The sequence below is a fragment of the Sinohyriopsis cumingii genome, chromosome 8 (assembly GCF_028554795.1).
Source record: "Sinohyriopsis cumingii isolate HCF-2022 chromosome 8, ASM2855479v2, whole genome shotgun sequence".
NCBI classification, from domain to species: domain Eukaryota; kingdom Metazoa; phylum Mollusca; class Bivalvia; order Unionida; family Unionidae; genus Sinohyriopsis; species Sinohyriopsis cumingii.
Window position 1 is genome coordinate 81,326,578 of NC_142968.1, and position 24,333 is coordinate 81,350,910.

Consider the following 24,333-nt stretch of genomic DNA (forward strand, 5'->3'; position numbering starts at 1 on the left):
GTTGAGAAAAGGGTGAAAAAAAGAAAAAAAAAAGAATGAAGATTTGTAAAACAAAATGATAAAACTAGTGCAAATTGATCATAATGTTCTGTTTCTTGATCATGGTGCACCCTAGGGTTATCTTCCCAGGTGCACATGGAAAGGAGGGGGGCACCAAGATTTGAGAGTGCTTAGGGCACCAGTGAGCCTTAATCCAGCTCTGACTGTAACTGACTGACGTTCATTAGAAATACTCTGCCAAATTTCGGGAGTGTTGTCCATTTTATGTTATATAAAATAAATGGAGTTGGATAAGATTTTTGTGATAGTATATTATTTTCACTTTTCTAGACCTACATAAATGAAAGTTACAAATGTCTTTTTACATATTAGGAATTATTAATCACGGCTATTTTCCAAACAAAGAAAAGCGTGTGCAATCTAGAGACTGGCCATACAAACATCAGACTCGATTCATCCATGGAGTTTATGTGTCTTAAGTTGAAGATACTCTGAATTTCTACGTTAGCCACCAGGAAAACATGGACCACAGAAACTAAAATGGGACTACTATTAGTTAGGGATGGAGGGCGTGAAGGAAACGTGTAGTTTGCTCAAATTTTAGTTTATAATACCGTTAAACACCTTTTTTTTTGCATACGTATTTTATAGTCATTTATTTTAATAATGTGGCATTGGACGTGAGTTGTCAAACTCATCTAGATTTTTCCCCAAAAGATACAAAAATGGTCCAAAGCTACCATTCGTTTAACAAAGATTCGAGTGTCTATGAAAAGTGAGGTAAAGATATTTCATCTATTAAAAGATATGTAACATTTCAAAGGACAAACATAAGAGACATATACGTATGTACAAGAGAGAGAGAGAGAGAGAGAGAGAGAGAGAGAGAGAGAGAGAGAGAGAAGGGGGTGAAGACATTGCACTGGTTATAGTCACTATTGTACATTTCGTTTATTTTATAGATTCGTTACTTAGACTATAATTGTAAGCACTAGAAATGTCTAGTTCCGAGAATATATTTATGAAAATTTGGAAATATTACATAGTGTGTTCCTTTACTTATATTGACGTCACATTCTAATAATAACTCTTGACTTAGACTTGGAATGTACTGAAAAAAGCTAGAGCGAAAGAGCTGGGATCTTTGGGTATCAAGTAAAGGGAAATAGACAAACAAATTATTCGACATCTTTATTATCATAATCACATGCACACGTGGAAGAGTTAACTAAATTCACCATGTAAAGGTCGGATTTCAGGGGACTACCCGCATATCTAAGTTTAGCTCGTAGGATATTAAGATGATGTTTGCCAGTACCATACTAGTGTGATGCTCCGTTTGGTGAATTAGAGAAACGTTTCTTTAAAATATAAAGATTTTGGAGGATTTCGGATATCGTCAGGGAGAGAGTTCCAAAGACGAATTGTATATTGGTACAAGGTCGTCTGAAAAAATAAAATCTGGAAGAGACTGGTGTGGTACTTTGAGTGTAACGTAGACGATAATTATATATCTCATATATCTTTTGTGGCTTAAGTAGTTACATACTTGAGTATTTATAATCGAATACAGTATGTACACTCTCTCCTTTTTCCTTCGTTGTGCAAACCAAACAGTTTCCATATAAAGAGACTATCTAGCAGAATGAATGGATATAGATCTGTAAGGATCCATGCAGATTCCATCATAATTATTTTTTCTTCTCTTTATTCTCATGTTTCCGAATCTTCAATAGAGCATTTATCCCAGACTCTACGACGCTTAACACAAAGTCCTTAGTGATGCAATATCAAGCAACATAGTTACCATAAAGAAGTTTCGGACTGACGGTTTAGTGTCCAATCTTTCAGAAAAGCAGTTGCTCATTTCACACAATTTAGCCTTGCGATAACATATGAAGCATAAAGTCTAAGTTATACAACAGTATATACAATGTGTAGGTATCATGTTCAAAACAACACCTACCAACGTGAGTAAGCACTACCCAACAACTCAATACCAACATAAGCAACAGAAAAGCCACAGACTTGCAATGCAAGCCCGAAATGAGTGGGAACAGAATCATCAACATAATACACAGAATACACAGCATGGTTATCGAGGCAGACTCGAACGTTATACAAGGCCTTGGAAAAGTGACACTTCGATCATACAACAGTACGCACATGACAGACGTGGCATACCAAACTATAATTATAACCATTAGTTATGTCCATCTCAATACAATGATTATTATACATACACCTCAACCAATAATAAGTATCATGTTTTCTGAGATATTTGTTCCCACGGCATCTCTGTTCAAAGTACAAATTCTAATTGTACATGCCAAGGTTATGAGGTCTCTCCCACGGACTCGGGAATAGCTAATAAATCTGCCTATAACGACTGAGAAAAATTCAAACTGTACATCATTTGGTTTGAAAAAGAAAGGTTTGCAACTTATCAATATCAATGTAAGACAGATCTTACTAAAGATCGATGAAGACTAACGATACAAAATGAACCCAACCTTGCAGTAGTTGGACTATGCGAAATGTTTCTAGATTGTAATGTACCTGACAGAGCTATCTCTATTAGCAACTTTTCTTTGGAAAGAGGAGATCGACCACAAGGCATATGAGGAGGGATAGTCATGTACGTTTCAAATAACTTAACATACAAGAGAAGAACAGATTTTGAAAATTCTACTATCGAATTAATATGGATCGAGTTAAGTTTCCTCAATAGCTAATCACTCTATATCTGCTCAGCATACCGACCCCCTAACTCCCTCTCCTCATGGACTGACCAATTTGAACACGAGTTAGAGGCTGCTTTATCTTCCAACAATGAAGTAATTATCATGGGGGACTTTAATATTGACCTCATCTCTGATACTAACACTAAATGGCTACATATGATACAACTGCACGACCTTATACAGGTAATATATGCTCCGACAAGAGTAAGAGCCTGTACTTCTACTCTGATCGACCACATCTATACTACCCATCCCACCAATCTCTACGAGATAAACGTATCATGTTTCCCTATTAGTGATCACTATCCTATATGTGCAACTCGTAAGCAACAGAGCGCAAAGAAAAACAACTTACACTCCTACATGCAGTACAGATGTTTCAAAAACTTTTCTGAAAATGAATTTCTTTCCGAACTATCACAAAACATTAACGCAATATATTTCCCTAACATAGACCCAGATTATGACTTGTCTAACTGGAATCACTGTTTTTTTACTATCCTAAATAAACACGCCCCCATACGCATCCAGAGAATTAAACGATCAAAACAACCAGAATGGCATACTAATGAAATCGCAGAGGCACAACGCAAACGAAACTACTACCATTAACATAAAGACTTCACAAACTATCGTTTATGGCGAAACAAAGTCAAATAAATCATTGTAAAACACAAACGCTCCTTTTTCAAAGAAGCCATCACATCAAAGTCCGATAACAGATCCATCTGGAATCACTTACGAAATCTAACTTCAACGAAACCTGCGCCTCTAGCTCCATGTGAAATTATAGTCGATGGCACTAAATATACTGAAGAGCTCGATATTGCAAACCAGCTGAACCATTTTATTTACTAATATCTCTCAAACGCTTGACAGGTCTAAGATTACAGAGCCTAATTTAGACAAACTTACTAAATTCGTGAATGAAAGGGTACCCGATCGAGTTAGTTTTAAGATTCCCTTAATAACAATAAATGACACTTTTGATATTATAAATAAACTTGACACAAACAAATCAGCTGGTCTAGATGGAATTCACCCAAAACTCTGAAAACGTCGGCTTTATCAATCTCAGAGTCGTTGAAAAAAATAATCAAGTGTAGTTTCACTTACAATAAATTCCCGGAGTCATTGAAGTTGGCAAAAGTATTCGCAATTTATAAGGGAAATGAAAAGAATGACCCATCCAACTATCGACCCATATCTGTTCTATCCGTACTTTCAAAAAATATGGAAAAACATGTCAGCAAACATATTTTCAGATATCTTTACAAGTACCAACTCCTCCATAGATCACAATCAGGTTTTCGAAAGAATCATTCATGTCAGACTGCAATGACAAAACTTATAGACCAATGGCTACTAGCAGTAGAATCAGGTGAACTTACTGGTGCAATCTTCATTGATTTTAAAAAGCATTTGATTTGATTGACCATTCGGTGCTTATTAAAAAACTTTCAGCCTACAAGTTTTCTCCAAATTCAGTTGCCTGGTTCACGTCGAATCTCACAAACAGACACCAGGTTGTTTGCACGGGTAAACATATATCCGAACCAAGTCATATCTTAAGTGGTGTTCCTCAAGGATCTATATTAGGGCCTCTTCTTTTTCTACTATTTATCAATGACTTAGCCTTGTATCCAGCACACGCTAACACAGATGTTTTTGCTGACGATTCGACATTGCATTTATCTGATAAATCTCTAGACTCCATTAAAAATAAACTTCAAACCGACCTCAACAATATATCCGTTTGGTGTCATAAAAACAAAATGCATATTAACATCTCTAAAACGAAATGTATGAATAAGAATTGGAACAAGGCAACGTCTATCTACTAACATGGATTTACTTCGAACTCAAAATGGCTTAGACGTATCTATTGTCAAAAATCAAAAACTTCTTGATATCTACATTGATCAACACCTCAGCTGGAATGCGCATATCAATCACTTATGTGCAATGGTAGTCAAAAGAATAACTCTATTAAAATTGCTTTCCAAATTTCTACCTCCACAATCACTTGAAATTTATTTTTCGGGTTATATACTACCACTAATAAACTACGGCTGTACCATATGGGAAACACATCAAATTATAATCTGTACTGAATTGATAGTCTCCAGAAAAGGGCAGCCCGAATAATACTGAAACTTCCTGTTATGACTCCCTCAAATGTTTCGTTTTCACCTCTGAAATGGCTACCTATACAAAAACGTATTCGTTATTTTAAAGGAATCATGACATACAAGTCTTTAAGCGGTCTTTCTCCAGATTATATATCTAACATAATTGAACTAAGATCATCAAATACTGAGCGTAATCTCCGATCGACGACAAACAACGATCTCCAGATTCCTTGGTCGAAAACCAATCATTACAAAAGCTCACTTTCTGTATCAGCACCTACTGTATAGAATTCCTTACCATTGGGGATACGTAATTCAACATCCTATGCTTCTTTTAAATTATCATTAAAGAAATTCTTTCTAGACCAGCTGGAATGATATATTAAAAGCTCTGAATAGAAAACTTAAAAATTATATCCATAATTGATATATATATATATATTTGTATGTTTCCCACACATAGTCATTCATATCAAATATGTACGAATGAGTGTGCGACGATACATGGTTATGTGCATGAACTTCTATTTTTATTATTTTATTACAAAAACTGAGGACCACTTGGTAGATGGATCAGCCATGACCAAATGTGGTATCATCGTTAAAGATAGTTTGTTATTTATATTATTATTGTTATTATTATTATTATTATTATTATTATTATTATTATTATTATTATTATCATTATTATTATTATTATTATTATTATTATTATTATTATTATTATTATTATTAAATAAGTCTTCATTTGTCTGTACATGAGCCTATACATACGTTTTCCGTATAGGTAAATAAGTCTTACCATTCGTATACAACCACAGATTTGGACAATTTTTATATCAATTTATATGTTTCTCGGTAATCTAAATTGATCTATGTCATTAGACTTGTGTAAAAATGCAAATAAAATAGTTGGTATTGTTTCCTCAATATTGCTAAGCTAAGCGACTTTACGGATAGAAATATTCATGATATGTGCTTTTATCTTTGCCTTGTTACGATGTTTTCACGTAAATTGGTGATAATACTATATATATAAAGCATATAGTCTAAGCTATCCAACAGTATACAAAATGTGTAGGTATCAAGTTACATAACTCTTCATATTCTGTCCGTGCGCCGATACATCATTTTTCCTTATAGGTAAGTAAGTCTCACTATTCATATACAACCACAGATTTGCACAAATTTACTATTAATTTATACGTTTCTCGGCAATCTAAATCGATCTTTGCCATTAGATTTGTATAAAAACGCAAACTAAAAAAGTTGGCATTGTTTCCTAAATATTGCTTTCATAATCCACATATTTTGGTGATAAAACCATAGGAATGAAGCATATAGTCCAAGCTATCCAACAGTATATAAAATGTGTAGGTATCTTGTTAATAAGTCTCCACCTGTCTGTGCGTGCGCCTATACATAATTTTTCCATATCGGTAAAATAAGTCTTACCATTCCTATACAACCACAGATCTGGACAAATTTGATAATAAATTATGTGTTTCTCGTCAGTCTAAATCGATCTATTTCATTAGATTTGTGTAAAGATGCAAAAACAAAAAGTTGGTATTGTTTCCTCAATATCAAATAGCTGAGCGAATTTACAGATATATATTGTCATGATATGTGCTTTCAACCTTGCCTTGTTATGATGTTTCCACGTAACTTGGTGAGAATACTATAGATATAAAGCGTTTAATACCTTGAACAGTTTTGCAGATCTGTATTACTTTTTCGAAGAGGATTTGGCTGGTATGTTACTATCATTTTAAAATATAACTTTGCTATTATTTAAACCACCACGAATCCCGCCCACACACAGAATATCTGGAATAATTAGATTTGTTTACTCGTATGGTTTGGTACAGTTTATTGCTATGAATCCCATTAGTTTCCAGTTCCCGAGAGATATAAATCATAACTGATACTAAACCTTCCTTTCGTAGGAAAACAAAATATGTTTAACTTTAAAATTAAATTCCATCATAGATTATAATAATTAAGTGCACCTAGTTTTTCTTCTTGAAATGGAGGCAGATCGGAGAGTATGCTAATTTGGCGAAGCTGCATCCTCCCTCCTGGGATCTCGGGCATCTTTAAGCAGTAATAATACATAACAGTAAATCATATTGATATATTTACTGCCAATCATATAAATTCACACCAGCTGACGTCAATATAAAACTGGGATCGGTTGGATGATGTTAGAAGCCAGAATGTGTTGGATGCGAGTCCAATTTGTTTCGCAATAAAAACAATCCTTAAATTAAAGTGTATAAATAAAATCTGTACACAGTCTATACTGGCTTTTGCATATTATCTAATACTATCAATAAACTGTCTTGCTCAGCTCGTTACTGCGCCGAGCTTTTAATGCAAAGGACGTGAGTTCGATTGTCCCTGTGACCACTTTATTTTCTTTGATATTTTCTTCTATTATCATTTGATTTTGTTTTACAAGACAAAATTCAAATTTCTATTTTGTAACGGTATACAGAGTTCATATATATTATAGCATCCATACATTGATGAATTTAGCTCGATGTCGTTATGTTTACACATCAAGATATGTCAGCAGGCGATATTTATTATTCTTTTAAAATGGAGTTTACTTGTAGCATTAGCAAAGATATCCCATTTATATGAAAAATGTCATGTATTTGGTTCATTATTAAAATGTTAACGTAAGAAGTCTGAGTTTGAGTGATCCTTTATTCTAAATATAGTTCTCATTCATTGAGTATATGTACAGAAACTTAGTATACTTGGGCGTGGCTAAAACAATTGAGTCCATACAGGTATGTACCAAATAATATTCAAAACGGCCTGGCCAGACAGATTGCTGAATTGTAGTAACTGAAGAAAAAAATTATTATTTAAGCAATGTAAATATATATAAGTGATATAATGATATTGTATTATCATTACAATAGCATTTGGCAAACGACGCACAAGATTGAACTCTATAGGCACACAAGATACGTCTTAAAAGGTTTTGTTTATATCACTCTGCTAGGTCAATTGCCCGTCATAGGTGGGGAAGTAAAATTATAAAGAATAACAAAACTTTGGATGAGCGAGCCTAACATAAGTTTGAACATAAAAACACAAAAATGTAAAAGAAATGGATACCACTGCGAATTTCGAACTCCCGACCTCATGTCTGCCAAAAGTTCCACACATAAATAATGAAAAATGTGTGTTTCGATAGAAGATGTGCTGCAACCTGAATCAATTAAATGTTTTTTAGTCTAAGATAAAGTTTCAACAGCTGGTTTTGATCCTGTTCATTATAGCAAGTAAACAATTAATTTAGTCTAATATTCTCAATAATCATGCATCATCCATGTCTCATATAACATTTTGTAGATATCATTTTAGAACTACCGTCTCTTTCTTTAATACAAAACAATGTCATTCTGTTTTCATATGATATATTAAACAAAGTTTCACATTCTACTATAACGGAATGTAAGGATATTCTGGAATATAAACTTTTTGAAAAAATATCGGGTGAAAAATCGTTTGTAGGTACCATTGTGGTCAGCTGACCTGGTAACTGTTGAGACCACTTATTTGTTTCCTTTTTACATTGTTGCTAACATTTCCATTAAATAAGCACATCTGTACTGGGTGAAACACATACATTCTATATATTTCGTGATTAAAATTAGAACAAACTTTCTGAACAATTTAGAGGTTCGCTGTAAAGACTTCCATAAACTCGGTGCACCGGTAGAAGCTTTCCCAACGAACAGTCTCGCACCTAGAAAGAATATATTAAAAAAAGAATAAAGTTAGTGTAGGTCCAAACCTATAATATATATTGCATTTAAAATCATTATACTCTTTCTATATGCCGAGAAAGTCTGGATACATTTCGACATCGAATTACCACATGCCGTGTACTATTTATGCATGGAAATATAAGGGAATATAACTGAATAAAGTGTTATATTTGTATCAAAATATTTACAAAGCTAATTCTTCAATGCAAGTAGTATTTATGAATTTAAGTTTATAAACGATACTTTTAAATCGTTTTATTGGAACAATTTTGTAGATGTATATGTAAAATTTTATCATGACATTTGAATGGATAATTTTTTTAATGGCTAGAAGATCGTGTGGACTGTTAAAATTTGAACACTTCTGTGGTCAAATAAATTAGTTGGCCTTTCACAATGTAGAACACCTGTTAAATTTAAAACATTTATGACGAATGACTGCTATAAGTTGTGTTCTGCATTGAGAGTTTGTACTTTTTCATACGTAACATTGACGAATACACATTTATTACAAAGTCAAATCAGGCGAAGAAATCAAGCGGAGCGCAATACTATATCGACATTATTGACTTCCTTTCAATAGGATCGATTTAGCTGTATAATTTAAATTAAAGTTTAGATTACATTTGTATAGTTTTGAGACCTTGGATTGTATGAAATCCAATACCATGTTCAAGGCTACATTTTTACTAAAATTAATTCTGACTATTTTCTAAATAGAGTTGTATATCATTTTCTGAGGAGAGTGTATGAAGACATACTAGCAGTAAAACACTATTCTGAGCAAGTCACGAATTACTAAATATAGCTAAGTACAAATAAAGGCTATTGGAGTTTCTGATCGGTTTTCACCTGTATCAAACAAATTATGTTCTCATACATCAATTTCACAAGTTCATTGGAGATTTATTTTGTATATATCAAAGCTAGATGGGACACGATTTGATTCACATATTGTATACTAATGTTAAAGACCTTATAGGTTAGGTTAAGGACTTGAGTAGTTAAGAATATCTGCTGTTTTTATGTTGAACACATATTTCATTCAATACTTTCATAGCGGTAGGCCGTATTATATTACTAAGTTTCTTTATCATTACCAAAATCATACAACATTTTAAATTTTCATGGGTCTTCGGAAGTATGAAAAATGAGAACGAAATCTAATCTAAAAAGTTGTTTCTATACATAATTACAAATGAGATGACGTAGATTATGCAGATCTTTATTCAAGCAGAAATTCACCTAGCCACTATTAATAATAGGAAATAGCACAAAGACAGTTCTATAACGAAGTTATAAGAATCTTATGTCATCTATCATCTTTACCTTATTTGCACCATCGGTTATTACTTGTATGAAACAATTATCTACATTAAGCCGATCGGTGCCCTAGTAGTTAGAGTTTCCGCCTCAGATGCGTTAGGTCGTGAGTTCCATCACCGGCCGAGTCATACCAAAGACTTATACAAATGGTACTAAGAGCTGCCTCGCCTGGCGATAAGAGGTTAGTGGTAGGACTAGTTGACAATTGGTGTCAGGATATTGTGACTGGGTGGGACGTCATGCCACATGTCTTTGGCATGATGTCTCAGTGCTAGACATCACTATAAACTGCCACACTGCAGACGTTGTGGCGATATGACTGACAAATTGTTAAAGCTTCGTTAAAAGCCAAATCACACACACAAATGCACAATCAACATCAAAATATGATGGCGTGAGTGGTAAAATGGCAAAATAGGTCGACATACTTGTTCTTTTGTCAGATCTCAAAGAAATTAGATACACTGTTTTTTTCATACGATATTGGTAAAGAACGTGGTTTTTAGTTGACCGATTCAAATGGCTGTTTCTTAAGATAATGGTAAAGAACTTGGTTGTTAGTTGACCGTTTCAATATTGTTGTTTCATAAGATAATGGGTAAAGAACATGCATGTTAGATTACCGATTCAATCATATGGTAGATCTATTGCATACCGCAGTGATGTTCTCTGGTCTTAAAGAACTGTACATATTGTTTTGTTGATTTTCATAAAGCTGAAGCTTTTCACAGACGCCGCTACAGGATGCACTGAAAAGAAACGTTACTCCGCTAAAGTAACTCTATTGACATTTTTGAGATCTATGGCACATAGATTTCTTAATAAAGAAATTGGTCAGGGGTTCATCAGTTATGGAAACAAATGAGCACAATTTCAAATAATATGAACTAAATAGTATCACTTGCTTTCTTTACAATTAGGCACACTGAAACCAGCGATAGCATTGACCGTAACTTGGTTTAACTTGACCGTTTCTAACAGAATGTTCTAAAATTGTGGCAAAAGCACGTAAAAATCGTTTGTACCTAAAATGATTGTCACGTTTGAAATACTGAATAGCTAAACGAATTTACGACTGAATTACACGTGATCTTTGCAGGTATACTTGTAAATGATAACGTCGTGTATATGATGGTAGTAATTGTCTAGACCAAATGCTATCCTGTTCATTAAACGCTGGGATGTTGACAGATATGTTCATACCAAAAACGCTCCACATTATATTGACAAAGTCTATCTGGAGTTACAAATGCCGACATCTTGCCAGAATCTTTTTATAAGGTCAGCCATGGTTGCATATTTTGTTTTGTGAAATTTTTCAATGCAGACATCTATTCTTTGTGTCGGCAATGTACATATCTTTGAAAGGATTTTCTTCTTAATAACATACTTGATCCACGGACAGTACATTTTTTTAAAAAACTAGTTTAAAATGGCTAAAAGCCTTAATCGACCTTAAGTTTTGTCTTTAGACTGATGTCTCTACATATATTTGTAGATTGTCTGATAAGGGCCCCCACTTGCTTTAGCAACACTCGTGTTATTTTCACTGTTCCATTTACTGATGGGTTAGGCTCTCTGTAAGGCGATCGTATTGCGGGTTGGCGCATATCCCTGTCCTCTCGAGATTGATGTCACAAGCTGAAGAGAAATGATCCATACTCTGTTCCATGTCATACTCTGATTTGTCATTCAAGGAGCAGTAGTCACCAAATAGGGCACAAACGTTCATTTCCTGTAACAAACATATCTCCTGCATTCTCTTCAGATTGAAGAGCTTGTCATAAAGCTTGTATCTCATGTTAATATCAGCGTCATAGACATGGAAAGCATCAAACAGTATAACAGAGAATATGATGCTGATATGGTTTGGGCTAACGCAGAGTTTTCCTTGATTTCAATAGTGACTGGAAACGGTTCAGGTGGCTCGTTTTCGTTGATGATACGAACAAGCATGCCCCGATGAAATTGTTAGGGCAACACAATTTTACACCATCTTCCAAAGGGTGACTGTGGCTGTTACTTCTTTCTGTACGGTTAGCGAATGTCGTGCACAGGCTGCAATTCTGTTCTTATCAGCAGCAACAGCATTTAGATTATGTGCAAAGATGCTACGACCTTAAAGAGTTACTTTCGATGTCTCAGTTATAATATTTTCCATATTATTTACTGTTCTTGTATCGACAATATTGTAAAAAAAAATGACCACAAAGTAAGTCTACACTTAAATCGTCTAAAATAGGAACATGTTTGGAAGTGCTTCTACAGCAGATATATTTAAAAAATCCTAAGAGTGCATGTTTCATTTAGGAGATTGCTAAATATTAATAAGAAGGAAATATTATATTTTTGAAAGCTCTATTTCAGTATATAAGATCAGAATGATAAGTATGGAGAATGCTTTCTGAGTTGTAGATCAAGATATATATATATGCATGCATATTTAAATGAAGCTATATTTTGGTTAGCGGAGTTACAAAAATAGTGCATTTTCATTGTATAAATTAATTTGCTAAAAGACGTTTTAAAAGCGCCTTTAAAACCAAGAAAATAAAGCTAACATAACTATTATAATCTCCAAATATGTTACATTATTGTATGGGGATTCTATGCTAGAACAGATACTTAAAAATAAAACCAAGCATGAATGTGGACATCACAACATACTGTGAGAGTACGCGATGATCGAAACATTATTAAAAAAAGAATTATTGCTTATAAAAGGACAATTCGGCTGGAGGTATTAAGTATTCAGCTATTTTGAAGGAGAACTGGGAAACTCGTTTCAGTGCTCAAATACACCGATCCTCTTTATAGGTATAACTACAAAACGAAATAGTAACACAAAAGACTATGTATGGAGACGACACGATGTTGCTGATGTTCGTGTTCCACAAGGAAAGCGTTATAATCTTGAACATCTTTTCGACTTGTGATTACATGTATTGTGAGGTCTTATTCCTTTAGAAGAAAATTCTTCCGTCCCTTCTTTAAAAGGATCAGTCACTCATCTGAACAAAACACATAACTATAACCCGTCAAAAACGAGTTGTCCTTTCAAAATCTCCACTTGAAAGATTGTAATTCATGTTAACCTATGCTGGAAAAGTGTCTGCACAGAGATATACAAACCAAACTGGTTGAAATTCGCTGGTAAGGCAAATTTTTACAAATAATTATGAGCTACAGAGAACAGAATCGTACGATGGTCAATTGAGGTTCGCATTGGTTGGGGAGACAAATGGACACAAATCCAATGACTATCATGGTCGTTTCGTCTTTTGTATTTCTTCCAATACAGGTTACACGATGAGAATCTAAAGGGAGACAATCCTCATTCGTGAAAGTATTAGCTTAATTTCCCCTGACGATCATGATCAGATCTCCGTTTACGTCATTATAATGATAATTTGACATGTTCATTAATTTGTCTTTGAATCTTTCCATCTGGGGAATCTACGACTTTTCAAATCCCATTTTAGGTATCGTGACATTTATGTTGTAGTGTGAACTCAGAGATCATTGTCGATAGAGAAGTTGGTAATGTTGTGTTCAATGTTTTGCATGCATGTTTTAGTAGATTAACCATGTTCCTATTGATTTCTTGTGGATAGGACTTGACGTAAAATTGTTAAAGTTAATTGGGTGGCTCAGTAGGCAGCGGTTATCCTATGCCGACACCAGGTGGTGCATTCTAAATTTTAAATAATCAATGTGCTTTGATCATACAACCCAAGCATAAATAAAAATATAGTTGAATTGGGGAAGGAAAAAAATCAGACTAATCGTCTTTGACATGCAACTGCTTCATATAAAACCAATAAAGATTGTACGACATCGTTTCGAGATACAGTCTGTAAAATCTACAATGTTCTAATTTTCATGGGAATGATTTTCTTGGTGATTTACGTGATTAGCTCCAACAGAACCTGTATACCGACTGACTTATCTGATTACAGAAAAACTATGTATGAGAGCGGAAATAAAAGCGGACTGTTGATGTCTCTTTTTAATTTTATCATTAGAATATTAAAATCATAAAAACTACATGGGCCAAAGGAAATGTGCTAGTCGCGGGCTAGTTGACTAACGATAATTTCAAGCCATGCATTTTCAAAAGTTTGTTTTTCTCAATTTTGAATTTTTAAAATATATTTTAATTCTTTAATTTAAAAACTGAAAAATGGTATTGTTTTAGAACAGAAAAAACCTATCGGTTATATTTTAATGCTGTTTTGCATCAACGGTTGACTATAATTCCAAGTCTAATAGTAGCAAGTATAGATTTGTTTACAAAATACATTGTAGACTTTTCCAATAGGATCATGTGACTGTATTACAGTAGATCAAAACACATTTCCTTAAGATTCTGCCCATTGTTTTATAGTCAGGCTGCTTGTTGATGTTGTGGGTATGGGTTCAAGCCAATATTACAACTATAGGCATTGTTAGTATGTGATCTGTATGATAACAAGCTTACAGGGGAGAAATACCTTGCCAAAACAATGCATGCAAATTATAATTCACTTGCAGAACAGCTTGCTAGAGTTTTGATATGCAATTGGATTTACTTAGAAATTTCTTAGCCCTTAATAACGTGACAAACATTTAGAACTGCTTACTCGGCGTATTACGCTAATATTCAGTTTACTGGTAAGTACTATTTGTTTGTTAATACCATATTAAAAGTAAATCAAAGCTATACCAATTCTGAACTCTCGTAGATGAGGCCAGGCTCATTAACAATGCCTGAAATTTTATAACAGTATATAACACTAGCCATTATTAATGTTGCCACATGATAGTGTAGCAATGTAAAACACTAGTCTTATTTAATGAAGTTGATAAACGCTACTAATCTATAAACTAGAAATAATTAATGAAGTCACGAGATACTCTAACAATGTACAACATTAGCCTCACTTAATAAAGCCCCGAGTCACTTCAACAGTGTATAATACTAGCCTTACTTAACGAACACTTGACGCTAGACGCTCCTATACATAGCTTTTTAAAGCTTCACTTTACCTGGACTTGGCTACTAACTACAAATAAAAAGGAAGATGTCAGTTTAGAGAACCACTAATATGAATACTTACTTTGCTGGGAAAACCATCTCCTCATATATTGGTGCTTCATCATCTCCACCAATACCCAAGTGATCCTTTGACATTTGCTGTATAGGAGAATAAGACAGACACAAATGCAAACGGATCATAATTGGATACTCTATTTGGTTATGAATAATGAATTTCTATATGTGAACCACGTGAACCCATCATTGATGTACCAGCTAATTCGAGACTACGCAATGGACTTTGAATCGTTAATATAAGAAAGAGAGTAAATTGTGTTCAAATGATAAACAACCATGCATTCAGTTATGATTTTCCATAATTGAATATAATTAGTGTTTGTTATTGTTCAACAATCTGAGATGGATTGTAAAGGAAAAGAAGAACATATTTCAAATAACAGATTCTAAACCTTAACATCTCTTAACCTTTTCTCTAAAATGACCTTCTTTACCTCTGAGCTTGAGACCTGACAACTGCATTACAAGGTGTGAAACGTAGATAAAGTGACATTACAATATATGAAGGGGTTATAAAGTGTCCACACTAGACAAAGAAACAAACCACTGAATTATTTTTTCCTCGTTGCTACCTTGGCTTTGAGGTCGGGGTATAACTGATACTGCGGATGTCGTAAAATCAAAGTATATAACAGGCTTAAGTTTCATTACAATTCCTTTGTTTGTTCAAGAGCTGTATGAATACATGGATATAAGTCACTGGTGTATACTATCCCTTACCGTGGCGTTGACCTTGAGACAGTGGACGTTGTTATGTTGTTTGATAGTTAAGCTATTCACGATGTGCAATTAGTTAACGTTTTATTACAAATATTTGAAGTGGTTACAACATTATATTCCAAACAGACTTTTCAGTTGATATGACCTTCACATTGAGGCTGAACTCATGGATATGTTGTGTGTCACACAATCTATACCCAAGCTATAATTTGATTCATTAAGCTCCCTTCATTGCTTGAAAAGTGTTATGCGCTAGAAAAGATGGATGGATTGAAAATATAATTCCGGATCCTTTAAAGACTTATGCAAAAGAAGAGTCCATAACCATTCAAAAATTGTATAGTTCAAACTATTAACTAGGCTCAGAAGAGTCTTAACAAATAACAAAGAAAGATGTCTTAAGCACAAGAAATATCTCATCTCTGTCATAGACATCACATTTCTAAGTCAATGTTTACACTTAATTTGAAAATATGAACTGAAGGAGGGTTTCGGTAAAGATGAAGATGCTTTTTTGGGCTGGCAAATGGCTCTCGCATCACAGCTGCTTTGCAGTTTCTATGTTTATAAGAGAAAGATCTATTCAACTGATAGCCAGTATATTCAATATCCTGAGAAAGATGGAAAACATTTTATACTTGGGGATTACCTGCAGTACCTGAGCTAGATCCAGTTTTTATTTATCTGACGTATTTGAAATAGATACACCCAGAAATGTTGGATGATGACAACCCCTTTTGACACTAGTTCCAGTACAACAACAGACAGACACTTACCAAATATGCTAGTTACATATCTGCAGTAAAGGTATTGTAAATGACTAAGTGAATGATAAGAGAAAAGGAAGGAAATGAAAATAAACAAAATAAGTAATTAAATAAAAGTGTGTACCATGCATGAACAAATTTCCACAATTAAATGGATCAGAAACTAGGAAAGTAGAGAGGTTAAAAAATAAACAAGTTTAAGCAAATCCCAACAATTAAAAGTGTACTCTACAAACAGTAAATAAGCACTGCTTTTGTGGAATACATAATGAAAATAAAGGTATTAAGCAGGAATAATTAGAGTTAGGCAACCGCAAATGTACTAAGCTGGAGAAAAGGAAGTTTGCATGGAACATATTTTGTCATGATCCAAATGCATAGCAAGTTTCATGAAGACGTCTGAAACTGACTATGACAATTTAGAAAGTGTAATGGATAGACAGACAAATGGTGGACACAATTTGTAATAAAACTAAGTCTTACTCCAAAGCTCAATCTGACATGAAAAAATGTTTAATGAAGATATTTCCAACAGCAAAATGTATAACACTTCTCATGAATATATCTCAAACAGGTAAAAATGTACTAAATTTCACGAATATCTTAGATGAACAGTGATTTTGATAATAATGGAAGCATGTCTGCAAATGATCACGAGGCAGATCTATTTTGTAGGACATAAATATATTCACGAGTCTAAATAACAGCAAGTTTCATGAAACTACTTCAAATGTTTCTGGAGAGATTAAGTAAAGAAAAGTACAATGAACAACAGACAAGCGGACACAGGTTCACCCTTCTCCACGTCTATGTTTACAAGGTTATGTATGGGTCGTATAAAAAGGAGACAATACTAAAATATAGTGCAAATGGGCAATGCTAACCTTGTGGAGAATCATATTAATGTATCCTGCAATGAGATCAACCATCTGTTCTCCCTCCTGCGTCTGCACTGAATAATATGCATCTGCATGGTCACCAAAGTCCTGAAATTATTAAAATCTTATGCTAGAATCCACCGAAAGGACTTTTGCTCTGATTGCCTTAAACTAATTGTATGTATTGAGAGGAAAGATGTTGTTTTATATCCTTTGATCTATTTTAATATCTGAGTACTGAACTCATCATTGACAGTCTAGAGAAACTTCCACAGACAAAATATTATATCAATCTTTATATATATATATATATAACCCACTGGCTAATCCATCAAGTCGTTCCCCCGTAATTCACGCGGAGGTTTAATTGCTGTCAACACAAAGAACTCAATTATCAAACGTCACAACCATACCACAACATTCAATTTCGACCACACATCGTTTGAGCTAGTCCAAACCACACTCACACTGGAGCAAATGTCAGTCCATTGTTTCTGCCTATACCGAAGTCCTCCTAGTAGAAAAAAAACAAGCTGGCTGACACTCTCTTTTGGAGCAGTTTCCGAATCTCCTGGACTATGTAATTTCGATAGGTGGCAACCTGATTATTCTTGGAGATTTCAACTTTCACTTTAACTGTCGCGGAAACCCAGATACATCAAAACTCATAGACTCCGTTGATGTTTTCAACCTCAAACAGTCAGTTACTTAACCTACCCATAAACATGGTCACATTTTAGACTGGATTCTTGATAGACCTGATGATAATATTATACGATCCTCCCTGGTATCTAATATCCTTGCATCAGGTCATCTCTGCATTATATGCCATCGTATCAGTCCCTAACCCTCCACCTTTATCTGCTACTAAGAGAAACCTCCGTATGATAAATATAACCAAACTAATGCACGACATCCAAGCTAACCTAACAACTTACTTACTTCTTACAGCAGAACAACTCGTTCAATGCTCGACAAACATGCTCAAACTACCAAGTGCAGAGTATCAATTCAAAAGTGTTCTCCATGGTATAGCAGTGTTATGGACCAGCTTCGCACTGCTAAAGGAAACCGCCTTAAAGCTGAGAGGCTTTGGCTTTCGACCAGACTCACTATTCATAAGCAAATATTTGAAGCCGCTAAGAAGAATGTCACAAATATAGTCCATGCAGCGAAATTAGCCCACTACACTACTAAGATCATGGAAAAATCTGCTGCAAAGAGCTCTTCGAGATTACTAACAAGCTAATATCAAGGAACAAATCTACACCACTTCCAAGTACCTTCTCTCCAGTCGATCTTCCGGATATGTTTGCAGATTTCTTCCGTGACAAAATACAAACCATTAGAGATAAGCTTGACACCACAATTTCAATTTACTCGTCGTCATGTTACAGTTGGGATACAGAATTTGAGTGGCAACCATTAGCAGCATTTGAACCTGTCTCTATGGATTTCGTACGTACAATCGTGATGAAGAGTGCACCAAAGTCATGTGAACTTGATCCAATTCCAACATCACTGCTGCTTGAGTGCTTAGATCCAGTATTGCGGTCACTAACTGATTTATTAATACCTCTCTCTCATCCGGGGAATTCCCATCATTTTTTAAAACTGATATTGTAAAGCCCGTGCTGAAGAAACCAATACTAGACTATAACGATTTAAAGAACTACCGCCCAGTTTCTAATCTCCCATTCATATCAAAGTCTTAGAAAAGGCTGTTCTATCCCAGCTTGTATCTCATCTAAATTCAAACAGTCTTTATAGCAATGTACAATCTGCTTAGCGCCCTTGCCACAGTACTGAAACTACTCTTCTAAAAGTAGTCAATGACATTCTCTATGCGTTAGATAGCGGAAAGATTACAGTTCTCACCCTCCTTGATTTGTCTGCAGCATTTGACATAATAGACCATGCTAGATTACTTCACCGTCCCCAGCATGTATTTGGGATTCATGATACAGTCTTACTGTGTTTCAAGTCCTACTTGGTCAACATGACACACATTGTATCTGCAAATGGAAGCCCAGTTGATCTATTTTGTGGTGTTCCACAGGGGTCTGTTCTTGGACTTGTTCTCTTCATTCTGTACACTCATCCGCTCTCAAGTGTCATAGATCATCATCCAGTGTCTCACCAATTGTACGCTGATGATACCCAACTATACAAATCTAGCCACCCAACTGAAGTTGATGCTACCATCCAAGGTGTAGAGAGGTGCATTTCTGATGTGAAATCATGGATGACATGTAACAAGCTGCAGATGAATGATGATAACACTCAGGCCATTCTGATCACAACACAAAGACTTTATTATTCACATCCTTTACCCCAAACAATAAATATCAGCAACACCAACATTAAATTCACACATTTAGTACGAAAGTTAGGTGTTACTCCGGACAGTACCCTCCCATTGCACCAACATGTCATGAACATATGCAAGGCTGCATATCTTGAGCTGAGACGCATCAGCTCAATTCGCAAATATCTTTCAGTTGACGCCACTAAACATTTGTGTGTTCATTAGTACTTTCAGGACTAGACTATTGTAACTCAGTTATGTCTGGTTCATCTCGATATCTGCTCCAGAAACTTCAAAAAGTTAAAAACACAGCTGCTCGGGTCATACTTAAAGTACCACTATCAGAGCACACATCCCCGCTGCTCTGTACCCTACACTGGCTATCCATTCGATCCAGAATCAAACACAGCATTTGTTCTCTGTGCTGCGTTTCACTGTCGGACTCTAGTCCAATATACCTATCTGACCTCACCCATGTCTACACACCCCCAATATACTTACGCTCCTCTTCTGAAGATCGTGTACTCATTATTCCCACTATGAAAACAAAGACATATGGACAGCATTCTTTTGCATACCAGGGCGCAGCAACGTGGAATGAATTGCCCAGTGAACTTAGACACAAAGACACAGACATCGCATTAAAGTGGGCTCTCAAAACTCACTTATTTCGACTGCGAGAACAAACTTAAAGACCTAATGCTGTATAATATTTCCTACCTTAAGTATGCTTAGCATGTCTTTTTTAATGTTTTCTAATTTCACGGTGTTTGTTTTTGTAATCATATCGTTATATGTTTTGTATGTTATAGGTGTTGTCTAATGTTGTAAAGCGGTTAGAGCTTCTAAACATTAGGCTGTATACAAAGTCCTCATAATTATTATTATTGTTTTTATATTATTATTATTATTATTATTATTATTATTATTATTATTATTATTATTATTATTATTATTATCATTATTATTATTATTATATACCCCTAACACTAGAAGGATTGATATGTTCATTTAAATGTGCATATTCCACGAGGTACTTTATTAAATACCCTATATCAAAACCAGATCCCCTTCCAGAGGAAACGTGGTAATATTTGATTTTAAATGATGGACAGGATGATTGTCATTTGGAGGCTGTGTTAGTATCATTTGAATATTGGATCAAGCATATAATGCAGAAAGGTGTCTTGTTTAAGTGTGTGTTAATACAATCATTGTTTAAAGAGAAGTACCAAATACATGATTTTCATAATGATAAATATGGCTGCCATATTGTATGTGAAATTGGCACAATGTCCATTTTACCACTTAGTAATCACAGCAAGTCTTTCGTTGAAAATTCCACGTTGATATGACCATCAATTTAGGAGTGGTAGAGAAACGATGTGTAAAATGACTGCTGTGGCGGCCTGGATTTCTGAGGGGTTTTATGTTTATGTTGGACGGTCTAGACTTTGGAATGTTTTTACATTTAGGTGCTAATTCTCTGCATAGTGCAGTTACAGTTGGAATACCAAACTTGTGAATGGTAAGAAAGTTTGGACCCAAGATGTCGGACACTGGATAAAAGGCTGTGTTTGACGCTAATCTGATCTATAACCCTTGCAGCTAAGAACATAAAGCATGTAGTGATTGCATTTCATTTATGCCAATGTAAAAATAGCTAGATAGTGTATCCTCCTTTATGACAAATCAACCTGACAATATTTACAGCAGAAATGTGTTGTGTGTTTTGCGTGTTTAATATACAGACTGTATTAGATTCTCTTATTCCAAACTTCCATTTTTATCACAGATCGATTATAAATTCAAATATATAAATATCAGAAACAGGAGGAAAAGACATGAATGATGGACATAAATACATGTTGTAAAAAAGATATATGGCATGCAGGTCACGCCCATGTTCAGATAATTGTTGTAAAACGCATACTTCACTTTCCTGTCAAATGGCTAAGCAAGCACATCACATAATGAACTATCTACGCTTTATAATCATTAATTCAATAAATGAACTCTCTCCCATTATAAAGCACCTCGTCATTAAACGATTCTGGAAATAACTGGCCATCATCATGGAACCCATGACCAAAATCATACGGATGTATAAACATATATATAACACTGTTATCATCATATTGCGAGGCGATACATAGCTTATTTCGCACTATAATGCAGTTGGTGGCCATGTATTCCGGATACAGCATTATATTGAATGAGACCTGTATCAACAAATGATAAACTTAAAATATCTTAATAAAGATTTCCTATGACTGTGACCGTGACCTCAAGATCCAAAATATGATATGAATCCATAAAAGATTTTAAAAATATAAAGAAATGCAAACATTGAAACAAAATAAATAATCACTGTTGTTTTTCACTTTCCTCTAACATGGGCAGCTTCAAATGCATTTTGTTTTTTGCAATACATCAAAGACAAAAAGTATCAACGATCGTGACTTACCAAGCTAAAGCTGTTTGGAGACGCTGCCCAACGTCTAACCATTCTGATGGGCCAAGTCGTTAAAATCTAAAAAGCAAACAAAATTGATAGGTGCATATATAACACCGATGCCCCAGTCAAGTTCCAAGTCAGTTCTGAAAATTTAAATGCAGTCTAAGGGCTCTCTTAATGTTCAAGTACATAACAAATTTGTTTCAACCAATCAATTTATTTCAAAAACATTGAACAGACACACAAAATATGATTGATATGATATTACAAAACGTGACGTTAACAAGAGAATTACTGAGGTTTAGCTTGAAGCTATATGTTTCGATTAACATTGACTGAGACGAAGTACTGATAATATTGATGGCTTGAAGATGAAACGAACTGATCAGCTTATGGTAGAACATATGTCCAGTAATATTGTTACTTATGGTCCTTGATACGAATGTAAAAATCACTTTATCTTATCTTTGCACGTTTTAATCTGATTTTATTTCTTTATATTTCATTAGAAAAAACATATTACCTTAAACATTCAAGGAGGAAGTTTTGAGATTTCCTTCACAAAGCATATTTTACTAATGTTTCAAGAGTCTCAGTAAAATACTATCGGACGAAGGGAGATAACCACTATAGCGAATAATCATTTGCATCTATTTGAGTCATGCAAATCCCTCTAAGCCAATTGCAAGAAATGCCCTAATGCCTATCCGTTTTATTATTTTGCTCTTTGTGAACACATTTTTAAAATTCTTAAGGAAACTTTTTTATTAATTCTAATTCAGTTTAAGTATTTGGCTGCCACTTAGTTTTTGAAGCTTTGTTTTTTTCCAGGTGTTTACCAGGCTTTTCTTTGGTGAAATTGACGCTTTCTACGTTCATAAATGATACGTAGAGAATATCATCAGCAACAAACATAAATGTTTATAGTTTTGGCACACTCCCATGACATTTTAATCAGAGATGACTATCTACTAAAACACACTCTTAAAAATGCTCTAATTATCGACATTCACATCCATTTTATGTGACTAATCTGAATTTTACAAAAAAAATTAAATTTACTCTCCTCAACTGCATATATTAATATAAAGAAAGAGATTTATATATTTTGATACAATGGCTTTAAATTATTTTAAAAAATCCTCACCATTAGGTTGGTAATCTAACATTTAATTTCAATGTAATTTAGCGAAGGATTGTAAACGTTGTGCCATCTTTGTTAAATGATTTGGTATTACAAATTAGCCCAACAGTTGATATATTTATATGTATTTAACAAGGTCTAATTCCAACTTTTGCCTCAGGTGAGTTGTGGAGGAAGTGATGTCAATGGTCACTTTTGAAAAACATATTGAACAATGAAGACAATGTAACATGTAGAGATATATCATAATACATTTTCTTTAATTTTTTTATTGGCCCTATGTCACACCAGACTTTGGTGTTTTCGTCCACTCGCACTACACTTTCCTTAATAATACCTAAAAGATACATCTTTGGTGTTTTCATCCACTCGCACTACACTCTCCTTATTAATACCTAAAATATACCTCTTTCGTGTTTTCATCCACTCGCACTACACTTTCCTTATTAATACCTAAAAGCCGTGGAACAAGTTTACTCTTCCCCTTCATCTTTTCCTTCAGAAAGAAAACATTAGGTAGAGTTAACTGTCATGATAGCATTACAAGGAGGTAAATGGTGTTAAACAAATGACTTCCAAATTAGAGAAGAAAGAAAAACCAATATGCCTCAAAAGTTTACCATATGTGTTTTGAAAAATTTCCTATACTCATATCACTGTTATAACAGTATGTTTCATTAGTCTATCAAAAACATGTTTCAAAATTAAAGTAAAACGTTATTTTGTCAAGGTATTCTTTGATTCGTGCTTAGTGCACTCTGTAAATAATATTACTTTTGCAAATGACAACAACCCTCCCCACTGACTTCAAAAAGAAAAGGAAATATAGAGATAATGATGACACATACACCACAGTGATGATGTCAGCAAACCATTTTTTACAATTGTACAGCACTCTATTCTAACAGAGCGTATGCTAATAACCTGTGTTTTGAAACACTCTCCGTTGTATATACTAATAATGCAAAAA

General features: G+C 34.4%; 1 protein-coding gene across 1 annotated transcript in view; it reads right to left on the reverse strand.

Annotated features, from left to right (window-relative positions):
* Positions 1–1,176: 1,176 nt before the first annotated feature.
* Positions 1,177–24,333, reverse strand: part of LOC149793977 (talin-1-like) — a 52,808-nt gene continuing 29,651 nt past the window's right edge. The window contains exons 10-15 of the mRNA XM_089967910.1: positions 23,770–23,859; positions 22,229–22,294; positions 17,460–17,561; positions 15,093–15,169; positions 10,617–10,742; positions 1,177–8,645 (exon numbers count right to left, since the gene is read on the reverse strand). Of these exons, the coding sequence (XP_089824036.1) occupies positions 10,625–10,742; positions 15,093–15,169; positions 17,460–17,561; positions 22,229–22,294; positions 23,770–23,859 (453 nt within the window). The 3' untranslated portion in view covers positions 1,177–8,645; positions 10,617–10,624. The remainder of the gene's footprint in view (positions 8,646–10,616; positions 10,743–15,092; positions 15,170–17,459; positions 17,562–22,228; positions 22,295–23,769; positions 23,860–24,333) is intronic.